This window comes from Doryrhamphus excisus, chromosome 18, assembly GCF_030265055.1.
Source record: "Doryrhamphus excisus isolate RoL2022-K1 chromosome 18, RoL_Dexc_1.0, whole genome shotgun sequence".
Classification (NCBI taxonomy): domain Eukaryota; kingdom Metazoa; phylum Chordata; class Actinopteri; order Syngnathiformes; family Syngnathidae; genus Doryrhamphus; species Doryrhamphus excisus.
In genome coordinates, this window is record NC_080483.1 from 9,041,709 (window position 1) to 9,058,447 (window position 16,739).

The window sequence follows — 16,739 nt, forward strand, 5'->3', positions numbered from 1 at the left end:
TAGTTTGTGTTCTGTGCAGTTATCTCCCTTCCCTTCTGATTGACATGTGATTTAAAAAAATGCTCGTGTATTCCATTTACTTTGTACAGTGCTTGTTAGTAGTACATGCAATGGAGCCTGCTCGAGCCAGGTTTGTTCATAAGGTGATGTACAATGTGGAATTGTGGTTAAAAAATTCTGTCATTGTAAAAGAAAAGGTGCATTTGAATTCAATGTTAATGAAACATACGTATTTCCTGTGTTCTTAGTAAAACTGTCCCAATTAGTTAATAGGTGACAGTGTCTTTCATCTGATGTAATATCATTTAATTTATACTACCACATAATGAATAACAAATCAAACCATTACCATTACCAAAAATGACATCCCCACTTTGCACAGTAGGGGTTATGTTATATCATGCCACTCTTTGTGAAATGTGATCTGAACAGTGGGGATGACAAGCTCCCGATATCAGTAGCATCAATGATAAATTAAAAAGGCAAACTCACTTTCCACCCCAGAAGATCTTTGTTGTTATGACCAGACTGGAGCGCCTGCAAATAGTGAAAGAAAGCACATCTGTTACAAATTGAGAGGTTACTGGCTGGTCCACCTGAGTGGGTGATATATGGAAAGATGAACTGAAAAGTCCAGCGTGCATCATTTCTACCTTATCCTTTGAGTGTCAAACTCACCCACCCACAGAGCCGGCGCTCAGCCAGCACACATGAATGAGAGTCGGAGGTGTATAAATTGACAAAGCTGTATCGACAGAGGGTCGAAGAAGAGGCCCTCCAAGTTGGTCTGTTATTCAGTGTCACTGAGAAGACACGCGGTGGTGTGGGCATGCCACCACAGCCCACATTCATCTTTCATCCTACCTTACGGTTCCCGTTCACAACACTCCAATATATGCACCCGAGATGACAAGATTACATACAGGCTGGCTGGAAAGACGGAAATGAAAAAAACACCCAACTGAATTAAAAAATGCGTCTCTTACCTCCATCCTTTCTTCTTTATGATGTTCCCCAATACTACCTCAGCCCTGCGAAGCGCAAAAAAAAAAAGACCTGGTTGATACGATAAGGGTGTTGACATCCTGCTCATAACAAACACACACACATGCACACACACACCAACACATAATATGGTGCATGTTCAGTAAATGTTGTTGTGGGAGACTGCTGCCAGGTTCCAGTCAGTGGGGTCCAGGCCCAGCTGTGCTGTCGAGCTGACGCCATTAGCACCCATGTGGCTGCTAAGGAGCGACATGTCCAACATGGGACTCATTAAGACGATCACTGAAATAAGTTGCTCATTTTGAGAAATAAAATAACCAAAAGTGGCACAGAAAAATAGCACTGGGGAAGATGGCAGATTTAAAACCATTAAAGTAATACCATCAATCACAGCTAGGCGATAACTAGCTGTTATTTCATAAATGTGAAAGCTCATAACAGCAATCCCTCGATTACTTCCAGCCTTGACCATAATACATGAATTTCCACAAAATAGAATGACTTGAACATTGAATATACTTGTATTATCCAATATAGTCGATGTAAAAAGAGAAAACAAGCCATTGAAGACGTCAACAATCCTCTTGAGCATGCGTGTTGCTCTAAAAGTCTTCTAGTGCTACGGAAGCTGAGTGGCGAGTGGACAGGAAGTGACATCTGGGGTCCTATAGCAGTAATACACACTCTGGACACTCCCCCAAGCTCTTCTTCTCTGTTTACGAGGCAAGCTCAGGCAGAAGTTATTGGAGCAAGATAAAAATATTTGTATCTGCCAACGCCATTTCACACGGCCAAACTGTTGCTGAAGCCAGAAGCAGCGCGCTCTCGCCGGGAAAGGTGCATTAATGTCGGACGGTCTGTGCATCCACGGTGCTCACTGTCTGGAACACTAGTCCCGCAAAAAAATGTGCTTCTGAGCTCCATGCTGCCTCTGACAAAGTGTGCGCGACAATGAGTGCTCCTCCTCGGGCACGCATGGTTGGAGGAGCATCTATGGTACCTATCCTTGAGTTAGGTAAGTCAGGGGTTCCAAAACACTTTTCAATTAACTCTCCAAAGACTTTATTAATTTATTATCAGCTCCTATACCCACTATAGTAGAAAGTGGGGGTTGTTTGTAGTGAGGAAGCCCTTTGGGTGTGTGACCAATTACAGTGGAATGGGGAATGGGCGTGCTTAGAGGCGGGCCGTGATTGGAATAAATTAAAACAGACCGCACAGCTCGAATGGGTGCACATTCCGGAAGCTCTAGAAAGTTTTATGTGCAGGTTTTGTGTGTAGCTGCTCTATAGGAGTCCACAACTCCATACAAAGTGTTGAAAAATTAGCACAATGGGTCCCCTTTAAACACATTGTTCAGCACTCAGCTCAGCCATTGGCTATGTTACAAACCTTGCACCAACATGCTAACGAATGTTCTACTTCTACATAAAAAAACAAAACAAAACAAAACAGTGAAACCTTCAAAGCCCCTCAGGTTTTCTGTCACACAAAACTTTTATATTTTTATAATTTATACTGCTTTTATTAAGATTATTTCGAATGGGAAAACCGGCTTCCAAATCAAATGAGATGACCACCATTTCATCATCAATTGTGCACAGCGAAGATAAGGAGACATTGTTTCTCATCTCAGCTTCTCAATCAGTGGTAGTGCAGTCTTGTGTCTTGTGTACTGGAAGCAGAGACAATACTGAGAATGTTTCACTGTCAGACACTGCAAGCTTGAACTCCTACAATGTGTGTGTGTGTGTGTGGCTCGCACCCACGCAATGAACCCCTATGTTCCTTTTCTGAAATGAGAGTTACAGTATTTGTGGGGCTCAAACAAACAAGTCTACACAGTCTTCTTCATCTAGCCATTAATTAGGTTTATATTCCTGCTCAGTCTATCTTGTGAATTGCCGTAAAAAAACAACAGTTTTGTCCCCTGCTTCACACATTATCATGCAATTGTTGTGCATCAGAAGCGGTGTGTGGACATTCAATAAAAATGCGCTGACACCATGTGGCTTTGCTGATAACAGTAGCCTGGCTGAGCTGAGCGGAGCTTGTTTGTATTTGTGCGATTATGCATATTAAGCCACGTTTCAGAGAAACAAAGCTAGCACTGTTATGCTATTTTGGAAAATGTTTGTGTTCATACTGCTTCTCTGTGGTGTGAACAAACAAGCAAGATAAAAAAATATCAATACTCTAAATACAAAAAGTCAAACTGAACTCTGCAAAGATGCTGCAGACATACACTTAACCTTCAAAGTCTGTAAACTTGTGCACCTCCGGATGTGTGAAATATAATCTCCTCTGTGCTGCTCTGCAGTTGCAAGCTGTCAGGATTAACACCTGTGTAACACCACATTCACAACTGTGTGATAGACAGTCGCTAACATTTGCACCATGTGTCGCGCCTCTTTCGGTTAAAACAAGACTTTGATTTATGAAACACAACTGTTATGAACAACACAGTGTTTCTTGTCAATGTAGTTTTTTTCCGTTCAAAGAAAAGATAAATCTCAAATAGTGTTGGGAAATGTTAATCCGTCAGATTATTTCCGAGCACCCGTGTTAGTACAAAAACAGATTAATCCACACTGGAATTTAACAAGAAAAAGGCGTTAGATGTGGTATTAAGTCAATACAAAGGCTTGCTGAGGCTAAAAATACTGTATCAGCAGCAGCTGGCAATTTGACTGTATGTATGTCTTGTTTGCTATGTTTGCTAGACAAAATGTGAACTCCAACTGTATTGCCTGTGCTATTATTAAATACATCATATGGTGGCGCTGATAGTAAACCCCAAACTTGGACCCCAGACGTTGACTTGAAATTTATGACACACTCATTTACACATTTCTTACACACTCAACAAAACACTATAATTTTAGGGCAGAGTTCCTACGGATTTGATACTTCAAAATTCCATACTTCCATTCATTCATTCATTTTCTACCCCTTAACCTCACGAGGGTCGCGGGTGTGCTGGAGCCTATCCCAGCTGTTTTTGGGCGAGAGGCGGTGTACACACTGGACTGGTCGCCAGCCAATCACAGGGCAGAAAAACCATTCACACTCACATTCATACCTATGGACAATTTGGAGTCACCAATTAACCTAGCATGTTTTTGGAATGTGGGAGGAAGCCGGAGTCCCCAGAAAAAACCCAACCGCCTATCACAAACAGATTTCGAAAGGCTGGACTACTCTGTGATGAAGAGGATAGCTCAAGCTAAATGGCTAATTTGCATAAAGACAAAAGTGATTCAGAGAAAAACAATGAAAGCGAGAGAAAAATTGTGTGAAAAGGGAATTATGATGCTGAAGAAGACGACTTCAGTGGTTTTAGTTCCCAGGAGGAGGAAGAAGATGGTGCTGAATTACTTTACTAGTACCCTACTGTTTAACTAGTCATAGTTTAACTAGTACAGTTAAAAACAATGTATATGTACATATATGTACACATTGTTTTGGTCTAAAACACTTAGTGAATGTGCCTCTTGTAATTCCAGAAATTACGGTATTTTTTTTTATTTTTATTTAGAATTTTAAATATCCTCTGATTTCAGTGCTTTTTTTAGGCGAATAAGAGCAGAGGTCAATCTTGCCAAATCTTAGAATGTTTAAAAAGTTAATCACAGTTTGATCTTATAAAAAACAGTCGTAACAATCATAGAAACTATCATAGAAATAATATTTTTCCAGATGTGAATTTCCATTTTCCATACTTTTCCATATTTGCATAGGAACCCTGTTTGGATGTTTTGACAAAACACCATGAAATTTGGACACCTTTAGGGGACTGACAAGCATGTGTAAAGTTTTAGCAAGATTGGTTGAAAAAAGTCTGAAAATGCTATCAAGCAAAACATGGTGGGGATTTGGAAAGTTCCCACTGCCAATGCATCACACCTTAGTCACCTTCAGTATTGATGATTGTCCTCATCAAATTACTCTATTAAAATACATACATTTTTTTGTGATGAAAGTTAAAATATGGGATTTTTTTGGGAAACTATTGAAATAGAAGGGCGATGGGAAAGCAGGGAAAAAGGGGCGGGAAAGCAATATGCATTTTTTGCTGTGCGAGAAAATCCCAGTAAAAACTGTTGACAATGACATTATGAGTTTATTTCTCGAATTAGACTGCAGGATAAACACATCCCAATGCATTCATGTCAAGAGACAGGGGTTTGTAGATAGTCTCTGCAGTGCCACACAACAGCGAGGTTAAGCCAAAGATTGTGCTCTCTTTAAAAGAGGAGGTTAAATTGACAACGGAGCAATTTATAAAAAAAAAAGAAAAAAAAGCGTATACCACGATTATGCGAGGTTGAGATCTAGGCCATTTTTTTTTTGACTAGCCATTTATAATCTCCACTTAATCAGTCACATGGTGGGGGCTTTTTAAAAGACATGATATGGGATATACTCACTTCCCGGCAGCGTAGACCTCCGCTGTGTCAAACAGATTGATGCCATTTTCATACGCCAGAGTCATCAGCTGCTCCGCCATCTGTTGAGAAAGCAGGGGCAAGAAAACAGAAAGAAGAGGGGGTGGGTGGGATAAAAGATCACTGACGATCACAGATCATGTGCTGGATAATGTATAAAAATAGGAGGATTTGGCAGAACAAGTGGACAGTTTCCACTGGCCAGACGACGTGTTTTATGTCCTCACCTCATCTGTTATCTGTCCACCAAATGTCACCCATGTTCCTACAGAGGAAGAGGAGGAAAAGTAAACATACAACACAAGGCATGTTTACTATGGAGAGGCATGATGGATAGGTTTTACTTGAGTGTTAAAAAAATAATGGCATTGTTCCTGAATGCGTATTTACAAGGGGCATATATGATGTTGAAGTCCAGAAAAGAAGCCCTCTTTGCAGAAAAGAAAAGGTGTTTATATTATCTTACAACTGCAGTAGTATTACTGCTTGCCAAAATGCAGAAAGAAGAAGAAGGCATGAACCAAACTAGAAGAAAGGAAAGTACACACAGTGTGGGTGAGGGAATGGCTGACTAGAAGACATGACTTTGGTCATTATGATCAGTTTTAGCTCCGGATGGAACTACCTCAACTGTTTGGGGGCTGTGGATGACAAACATGTTCCTAAGAAGAAGCCAAGCCAAGCTTTATTATTCCGCTGCAATTATAAGCTACTGTATGTGACACGCTTTGATACGTACCACCCGCATTGTGTGCAAATAGGTTGTGTTGCATTCACAAGGCAATAAGATTTTTTGAACATTTGATAGCCCTGTGATTGGCTGGCGACCAGTCCAGGGTGTACCCCTCCTTACGCCCGAAGACAGCTGGGATAGGCTCCAGCACCCCCCGCGACCCTCGTGAGGAAAAGCGGTAGAAAATGAATGAATGAATGAACATTTGATAATTTTCACTTGCAATTTACTCACTGGCATACAAAATTGTGTACCACTGCGAGTCAAACTGACTTTAATCTCATGAAACACCTCTTGGCACACTCAAAATTACAAAAATTACATCTAAATTATTTGACATATTTGAATGTTTTTCAAGAAAGTAACAAAATCTACTTGCCCTATGAACAAATTACAATAATGAAGCAGGAAGGAGGAGTTGCTTAATCAATTACTTTTTGGGGAAAGTAACTCAGAAGTGTAACTACAGTATTACAATGCATAGCCTCCAAATGGTCGGTTGCTTCTCTGAGGCTGATTTATTTGTTTTTTAAACCATTACTGGTCTCCAAGCTGGTGGTGGTGTTAAGTGTGATTCAGAGCCGAAGAGGGACAGCAAAGCAAGCAGAATTGACCATTCTATTATTGATTTTTAATTTTTTTTAAATTAATGTCGTCTTCTAAACTCAGCCTATATTCATTCAATACAGCTAAAATGGATTGGGGAAAAAAAACCCTATAAAAACTAAAATCATATCTCAGATCTCCCATATATCTCTTAATAAATGGCCATTTGCTATGTGAAACGTTATGCGTCACAGACATATACAGCACAATGAACACTGTAAATAAGGGACTTTTTTTGTCACTACTTAAAGAAAAAGGACTGAAAGTCCCTGCCATGACTGGGTTACACAATGCATCCACAGCACAGCAGCCCATCTCTTGTGTTTCTCTTACCTAATCCAAGGCAGGACACGCGCAGACCCGATTTTCCAAGGTTTCTGTGGAGACAAGAGCAATGATGTTAAAAATGCACTTAGATTAATCTAATATGCTATTTTACCACTCCGGGGATGCCATTGACCTCATGATTGTTATTTTCAACACTTGATTGCTAAAGAAATGAAAACCTCATAGGTTAGATTTACTACTGCATGAGGAACCTTTAAGTACCACACTTGACAGTCTTGGACTCCTTTGTATCACCAACATGCCTTCTGGGTTTGATATTCAGTGTAACACAATTTACTTAATCTCTTTACTTAATCTCTTTTGAAAAGAGGACACTGGAGTGGAATTTGGAGGAACAAAAGACTTGATTGATGTGAGGAATTATGAAATATAATGAAGCGTGCAGGCTGTGGTCAGGCTTTTTAAAATAGATGAGATCAAGAAAAAAATCGGAATCCAAGATGATGTAACATGTGCAGGAGTCAAAAATTATTGTGGGGGAGGAGATGTAAGGTACTATATCTTTTATAACACCGCTTGTATGGAAATGCGGTTGATATGAAACAGTAGTAGAACGGGAAATGTCATGATAAGACTCCACATAAAAGTATGCAGTGGACTACCATTGTGTAATAAAGCTATGTCACTGGGTGCTGGGTTGTCTCAGGGTGCGTTAAGGGTGCGTGTCATGTGAATGAGTGTGAATGTGATCATCTGAACCCCGGTGTGCACCAATCATGTGGACCAAGACTAGAGCTGCAACAATTAATCAGAATCAGAATCAGAAAAGGTTTATTGCCATGTATGATCAAACACATACTAGGAATTTATTTTGGTATAGTAGGTGCATACACATCTATTAAAAAAGAAGGAAAAATACAAAATATGAAATACAAAATATACAGAATAACAGTATAAATATATGTACACAGTCTGTTTTTGTTTGTTATTCCGGAAGTGCAGTCTGATCAATGATCAATTAATCAATGATTAATCAACTATCCGATTAATTGACAACTATTTTGGTATTCCAATAATTCTTTTTCTGATATTGTGTGCAAGTACACAACTTATCAGGTGCGAGTCCTCACTCTAATACATGATTATGGGAATGTCTGTGAATGTAGTTTGTCATTCAAACGCTGGACAGCAGTTGTACAGAAGACTCTGTCCAGTAGACTTACTAGCAACAAAGCTAGTGACTTTTATAAAAAAATTATGTTTTATGGCCATTCATTCAGTCATTTTGTACCGCTTATCCTCACGAGGGTCGCAGGCGTGCTGGAGCCTATCCCAGCTGTCTTCAGCGGTACACCCTGGACTGGTCGCCAGCCAATCACAGGGCACAATTTTGACAAACAACTATTCACACTCACATTCATACCTATGGACAATTTGGAGGCGCCAATTAACCGAGCATGGTTGTGGAATGTGGGAGGAAACCGGAGTTCCGGGAGAAAACCCACACACAGAACATGCAAACTCCACACAGAGATGCCTGAGGATGGAATCAAACTCAGGTCTCTTAGCTGTGTGGCTTGCACGCTAACCACCCGTCCACCTGCATGGTGTTATGGCCAATTATGCAAAATAAATGATGATGACAACACCCTCCCCAACACTGCTTTATGCATATGTTATTTCACCCATGACAAAACCTGTGTGAACACAGCCTAACTATGCTCCAATGTAACATCACATTTTCGTGCTGACAAAGTTAATCCTGCCTGAGCTAGAGGAGAGTAACATCTAAAGGGACTTTGTACCTTTGTGGTGCACGCGGTCACGAGGTTAACACGATCCCCTCAAGCAAAGCGGTAGCTAATCTTTAATTAGCTTGCTTTTATTTATCGGATGAGGGAAAACACGCCCCGAGGAGCCTGCTGCTCCTCAGCATCACAATCACAGGGAAGCAAACGCAGATTATGTTGCGTTGTTTGCTTTTCTGTTTGAAATGATGCACTGAGGCATTGTTGAGTGCTACAACAAACTATGTTGTACATACACTTTGGAGTATGGGCTGAGTACAAACTGCAGAGTTTCGATCTCTACAAAGTGTCCAAATTGAAATCAAATCTATTCCATGCCAGATTTGAACATCCCAGGTGATTGAACGGATTTGTTTTAAAACACAGCACAGCACTGTGAGGGCACAGAAAACCTCTTTACAGTTACATGACACTACATGGTACTTTGAGATGATTCCTTGCATTAAATATTCTGTATTGAAATATTATGTATTTTAGTTATTTGTATATCTATTTGAAATGCTGAGGTTCTCATTGGGAGTGACCGGGATGGATAGGATCAGAAAAGAGTACATCAGAGGGACATTACATGTTAGAGGCCTTGGAGATAAAGTCAGAGAGGCCAGACTGAGATGGTTCGGACATGTCGAGAGGAGAGATAGTGAATATATTGGTAGAAGGATGCTGCATTTAGAGGTGACAGGTAGGAGGCATAGAGGAAGACCAAAGACATGGTAGTAATTCTAGCATGTCTTCCATGTCTGTGGCATGTATTCTGACTGACTTTTGGGGTTTGCAGGGGCAAGAAACGTGATCAGGCAGCATGAAATTACGTTATGAATACAGTAATCCCTCGTTTATCACTGTAAATTGGTTCCAGACCTGATTGTGATAAGTGAATTTCCAGAAAGTAGGATTCCTTATTTATAAATGGAATGTTTTTGTAGTTACAACATAAAAAACCTGTTTTTAAAACCTGTTAGAACGTGACATCACTTTGAATTAGCAGTGTAAATCATGCAACAGGCACAATAATAATAATAACAGAATCATAATAACGGGGGCTCCTGCTGCAAATCTGCAACTGAACCCTGTCCGTCCCTAACTCGGGTTATTTAATGTAAAGGTCAATATTGGGGTGTTATTTCATGTCTGGAGGGCTCTAATAACATAACAAACTACATTTTTAATATATACGTATGTAGTATATTTATATGTATACTAGCATGCCTTCCAAAGGTTTTTGACCACAACCCATAGGAAGTGCCACAAAAAAAAAAAAAAGAAAATCTGCCCCCCCATGGAGAGATTAATAATTTAGCCATTGCAGCATCTCCCATGACATTTTTTGCTTCATCACATTAAAGGACAAAGTACAACTCTGTTTTGTTTTTTGCATTGCATTTCAAGCGTCTGCATATGATAGAACGCAGCTCTTTCAACAATAGCAAGGTCGTTCCTTTGTCAGCACATTGTTGCGTCCAATACTTTACTAGGGTGGCCTTGAATAGCGCAGCGTGCTGGGCTGGGTGACCCTCTGGCAGGGCTCAGGTTCCTGCTGAGCCTCAGCAGACATGAATCACAACAGTAAAGTCATATCTCTCACTACCTCTTCAATAATGAAGGAGACGGGGCCCAAGTAAAGGAAGGCAACACCGTCACATCACTGAGGACAAAGCCTGTGATCAGGACACAGGATGTCCAGTAAGCCTGCTCACCTGGAAGCAATGTTTCACTCAGGTTTCTACACTGTTAGAAAAAAAAGAGGGGCCTGTCTTTAGTCCCTGAAGGTACAATCTACTACTTACTACTTACCCCACTGGACTCATTAATTGACTGCAAGGTAACTGTACCCATCAATAAGGTGTAGGCGTATATAAGCTGTAAAAGTCAAGGGTACGACATTAGCTCTTCACATCAAAATATCCTGGGGGTCGCATTACTATCGTGTAGAAATAGGTTGCTCTTGGATTTTAGCTTAGTGTCCTTTACAGAAGTTGAGCAGTGTGCCTCAAGATCAATCAAATGGCCAAATCACTGACACATCATTGCAGCAATTACTCCACATGGACAATGAACCGGATTTAACAGCACCATCATGTGGTGTATTTGTCAGAAAAATAGAACACACAACATAGTCAGGGTGCATGGTTTGACAAATTTTCTCCCTCTCATTATATTATATTACACTATCATATATTCCATATATGATATATAGTGTAATATAGGCCTTTATTGTCATTATACAAGATGTACAACGGGATTGGAGAGCTTCTCCTTTCAGTGCAGTAGTCAAGTTAAAAAAAAAAAGTATACAAAAGTAGAGTAAAAAAGACAACTTAACAATATATATACAAGATATCCAAAATATACACATAGTATTGCACAGGGGCATATGCAGGAGCAGACATATTGCAGATATATTAATTTTAGTGCAATGATAAATGGGCAATACAATGGATATGATAATTATTTATTATGATTGACAATATAAAATAAATGGTTGATGAACATTGACAACTACATTATCACTTATCACTTTCTAATTTTTCACTTTCCAAGTTTAACTGTTCTGTTACATTACTTTATCATTTTGTATGTTTAAAAAAATAAGAAAAAAAGATATACAAGGAAGTGAATAAATGTACTGCAATAGATGTGAAAGGATTAGGGTGTAGGATTCAATAAGTTGTGCTTGTGTTCCTACTCAAACTGCAAATTTTAATATGTGATGTATTCCATTGTAATGTGTATGCATGTTCAAATTAAATTAAATCATTACCATTACGTGTGATAAAAGTTGTGATGATGATTGCTATATCCCATGAACGCTACAGCCACTTGTAGATGCCGCCAGCCAGGCATGTAAACAAATGTAAACATGTGGCGCTGTTAAACATTTTGGAATAGTTTAAAATAAAAGTTGGGAGAGATGACGAGACAGGGTGATGAATGGTCGTGGAGCTGTAAAGAGTAACGTGTTGAGAGCGTCTCACCAAGCAGGACTATAAATACAAACTCGACAGGAACAAAAACATACACACTAAATGCCACAGGCTCCTGTGCGGGTGTCAAGTGCATTGCTCTTCATTCAAGTTCGTATAGCATCCAATATTCGTATAGCATTGTAATGCTGTAAGACATTAATAAAAAAAAGTTGGAGTATATATAGCTTAGCCTAGCCTTGATTTAGTTACCTTGTAACAAAACTATACATTGATACTGTATATTTGTGGCAGCCCGCTATTCGATCTCACCCATAAACAAATTACAGTGGGACTGTCTGTGAATGCAGCTTGTCATTCCACCTCCGCAGAGTTAATAGCATCAAACTCTGCTACATAACACATCCCCACAATGCACTTGGGGGGAAGTCAGGGTTGCTAACTTTGCGATTTTACCGCCAATTTAGCATGTATTTGTCTCCCACAGTGTATATAACAATAACATGCATATGCGTCACTGAAAATGCAAACTAGATGATGACATCATACAGCACTACGCTGTAGATTCATTTAGAGAGTGCATCCAATTTCATCCAATACATAAAGCTACAAACAGCCAGCGGCCTTAAAGCGCTGCATATTTATAAATGCCACTTAGGCACATGAACAAGTGGAATCTGTTCATGTTCATTGCCTTTCTTGAGAGGGGAAACTTATTTTTGTAATAATTTATTTTGTGTTTTCCACATTTCTAATATGTCACATGCAGAATGAGCTGTACTTAAATTATTTTATCACACACATCATGGAAAAGCATAGTGTAAACCGCCTCAAACCACAGAAAAAACAGTTGCAATACCAAGAGAATAAACTGATATGAATAAATGGAGGGTATTTGCAGTGCGTTCAAGACAATAATGTTGAAAAAACAAAGATGCAAACACACGGGCTCTAATTAAACAGTGAGGCATAGAGCGAACAGCTGTCCAGTTTCACTATACTTCTTGTTTCCCCCCTCCTCTCACGTGCAGACATCTTTATAAACAAAAACAAAAATAAGCCACCTCGAGTAGATATCTCGCTCTTGCATAAGCCAACAGGGATTACATATACACGCATGCATACAAGACCAAAAAGGCCGACATTAACAAAATGAGCCATCTCATCATTTGACTCCCCACATGCCCAGAGCAAACAGATGGTGAACGCACATTTAAGATGGTACCTAAGTAGGGCCTGAAATGAGTCCGAGTCACAGTGTATTTACATCAGTGTGGCCTCTCAGTGTGTTCTCTTCCAACCACCACACTTTTATGATTCACGCTTCAAAAAAGTGTGCAGGCTGTGGAAGGATGATGAGTCCTCACAATGCAGGGAAAACGTCCCAGTGTGCACCCACACTCGCCATGCCCCAAAAATCTCACACCCACAAGCTTTCATCGCCCGAGCTATCATGCTGCATTTGTGTATGCGGTAATGCCTCGACACCATCGAACACACAACACGGAGAGAGAAAAATCCCTGCGATCCAGGTTAATAATAGATAGTTATAACACCTTCACTTTGCTGATAACTTTGAGGTGATAGTGTGTGTTTTCTTAAAGAAATAGAATGCTGGCAGATGGTACGCAACACGGTCAGTCACTATGCTACAGTTATGATTCATGAGTTATGTTGACTTCATCACTTACTTCTACTCCAAAATCATATTAAAGCACTTTGGAGATGTTTTATACACTACAGCTTTCGTAAATTATATACCCGTGGATACACACATTTACATTACATGCTAATTTTAATGCATTACATCTAAATAGATGAGGAAGTACTAATAATGTAAAAAAAAAATGATTTAGAAGGTTGTACATAGGTTAATAATAAATTCATAAATTGGGAATAAAGGAAATTCACAGGTCTGGAACAAATTCAATGAGACATGACTGTATATATTAATAAATACAATACAAACATAATTTACAGATTCATGCTGATTTGTTTACTGATCCTTGTTTGCATACCAAATTAAACAACTTCATGTATGTAAACATTGTTATAAATTACAATATATTAAAACGTGTAATTGGTTCCAGACTGGGCCATGGTAAGTGAATTTCTGCAAAGTAGGAATAATTATATATATATATATACACGTATATACCATTATTAGAGCCCTGTAGACATAAAATAACACACTTAGTGTCACCTTTACACTCATATTTTTCTTTGTTTACACCACAATGACGCTCATACGCAGGCAACAGGATCACTGCAAAGACATAAGACACAGCCGCTGCTTATAGCGAATAGCAAGATCCCAAGCTAACTAATAAGCCTCCAATTTATTTTCTGTAAACTTAAGAGTGGAGTGGGCAAAGTAGGACAAAGTGAAAAGCCAACGTGCACCACTTCCACATGGCATGGGAACTTTTTTCCCCCCGCTTTATCATGTCGGACACCATGTCATGCCATGGCTGACACCATGCAGTATTAAGGTGATGTAATCTAAGCCAATGTTTCATTAATATAACATTACTGCCGCCTAGAGACTGGGTCTTTTAATATTCATGAATAATAATAAATAACAGTCAAAACAGCAAACAAAACAGCATTAATTTATTAATTAATTTGTGATAAACTACGATAGAGTGTTGTTCGTACTATGATGTAGCGTATGCAATTGTATACAAACAATATTAGGAGTGTTACTAGATCTTGCAAGGTTAAAACATGATGAAAGCTCTCATTTGGAGAAAAGCTGTCTAGCAAGAGCAAGGCAGTTAGAAGCCAATCAGACTGTGAACCATGGCATCCCTAATATGAATGGTAATAAACACAATATGGAAGTGGCAGCATGAAAAGCATTATTGGAACCGCACATTACTGGAAACTCATTCACTGCCAGCCATTTCCAGAGAAGAGAACTCCATACTGCCAGAGTTTTGGGGCATTTTTGCCACAGAATATTGAGTTTTAGGACTACATAAACATTGTAAAGAAGCTTTAGACTCTCTTCTTCCATCAGAAAAAATGATCACAAGCCAATCACAGGGCACATAGAGACAATATTTTGAAGAATCTGTACTTCTCGCATATCCGAGTATAAATTAAGTGTGTCAGCAATATGTTCTGATTGTGTTCCTGATGTGTAGTCAAGGAAGTATCAAAATAGTTCAAAACTCTAGTATCGACAGCAGATGTGCCATGAACATCCAAAACATGGGTCATATCTGTTGAGAGATGAAAACAAACAGCAAGAAGCTTCATGAGTATGACTCCACACCTGATTTCCTGCCCATTCTCACTGAAATTCTAGCATTGCCTGAGCAGGACCACTTTACATAATCATAAGCCATTTTGTGCGCATCATTAATTCAGCCCCGACTGATGCCATTTATTCATTTCTGGAGGAGAAATGATGGTTCGCGCAGCAGATCTCCACCATGAAAACCCTGTGTCACATTACAGAATGCTTCTGTCTGATGGGAGGATGCCCCCTTCGAGCCTGAGAAGACATTCACTTTGATATTTTCCTCATCCCTGCAGGGGAGGTCCCTTCCAACCTAGCCCATAAATGCAGGCTGACAGACCCGATAGTGGCTGCTCAAGGCTGCCATGCTGAGAAATGGATGGAGAGGACCTTATGCAAATGAGGCTGAGCTGAATTTCACAGAAGCTATTATACAAGTTTGGATTATCCTACAAAAGTTTTGTGGGGAGGATGAGGCAGCTTCCACTATCATCTGAGGCAGAGATAGAAAAAGAAAAAACAATACTCGTACACTGGAGTGTAACGGTATGCACTTTGGTTTTACAGTCACGATTTGGTTCCTTTTTGGTGCAGTAACAGTGTGTTGTTTTATTTTTGTTTTTATTTTATTTCTTATAGCACTGTTCCTCATCTCTACTTAATAGCTGCACACATCTTTCAATCTTTCACTTGTTTTTTTATGTTTACATATTTCCCTGGGAAGGTCAAGTGTTCCCAAACGGGAGACTGTTTGGGACCAATGAGGGTTTTCAAGCTCTGGCCTCTGCTTGGCACTCTCTGTAGCACATTTATGGAGAACATGCATGACTACAATACGAGTGTTACACTTCCTGTACCTCAATTACTGTATGGGAAATCAGTACATCTTTGTACTATACCAAAAAAATAACATTACCAATACATGTGCCATTACACCCCAATCATGGGCAGTTATGATAAAGAGCTGCAAGCTACATGCATGCACTATTAAGAACACATATGATTTCCTCCACAGGACCAATAATCTACCTTTAACTCTCCATCCTTCTTTTCCACCCTGATCTGTTAAAAGCCACAAGCACTACTACCCACAGAGCATGCAACCCTGGGCTGCCCACACAAGGCTACACTACATTCATCACACAAAGCTGTAGACTTTGGAAAAACAGCAAGAAAGCAAAGAGCACACAAAGACAACAGCCGCAACATCCCTCAAGCATAATGCTTAATTCTACTCAATGAATACCATTGGCTTCAATAATTAGATTGTGCCAACATGGCATTGCTGCCGCGAGCAAATTGGATGCAAATAAGTGTGATGTGTCTTCAGAAGGAGTAGCAGGGATGAGTAATATGTTTCTTCACATCAACAACAAATGAGATGATATTTGGTCCTTAACAAATGTCACAACATACTGTATACAAATGAGCTGGACTCTCCCTTAGGCTTGTGGAGGTGTATATACGGTACATAAACTCAATAACTGAATTCATTACAACTCTATATTATTGTTGAGTAAGAGAAGAGCACAGCAGTCTTTTGTCTAACGATTGCTAAGTATGGGAATATCTATATTACATGTACGCTAGCATGTCTTACACATTATTTACAATCATGAATGTATTTTATTGAGGGCAAAATATTGGACACACCTCTTAGTATGATGCTGTTGTATAAGA

At 39.5% G+C, this 16,739-nt stretch overlaps 1 protein-coding gene across 4 annotated transcripts in view; it reads right to left on the reverse strand.

Moving 5' to 3' along the window:
• The window catches only part of kcnab2a (potassium voltage-gated channel subfamily A regulatory beta subunit 2a), a 78,029-nt gene that overhangs the window by 11,204 nt on the left and 50,086 nt on the right, over positions 1–16,739 (reverse strand). For all 4 annotated transcript variants that reach the window (XM_058054288.1, XM_058054286.1, XM_058054287.1 and 1 more), the window contains 5 exons: positions 7,126–7,169; positions 5,681–5,718; positions 5,436–5,515; positions 987–1,031; positions 493–537 (listed from right to left, as the gene is read on the reverse strand). In XM_058054288.1, the coding sequence (XP_057910271.1) occupies positions 493–537; positions 987–1,031; positions 5,436–5,515; positions 5,681–5,718; positions 7,126–7,169 (252 nt within the window). The remainder of the gene's footprint in view (positions 1–492; positions 538–986; positions 1,032–5,435; positions 5,516–5,680; positions 5,719–7,125; positions 7,170–16,739) is intronic.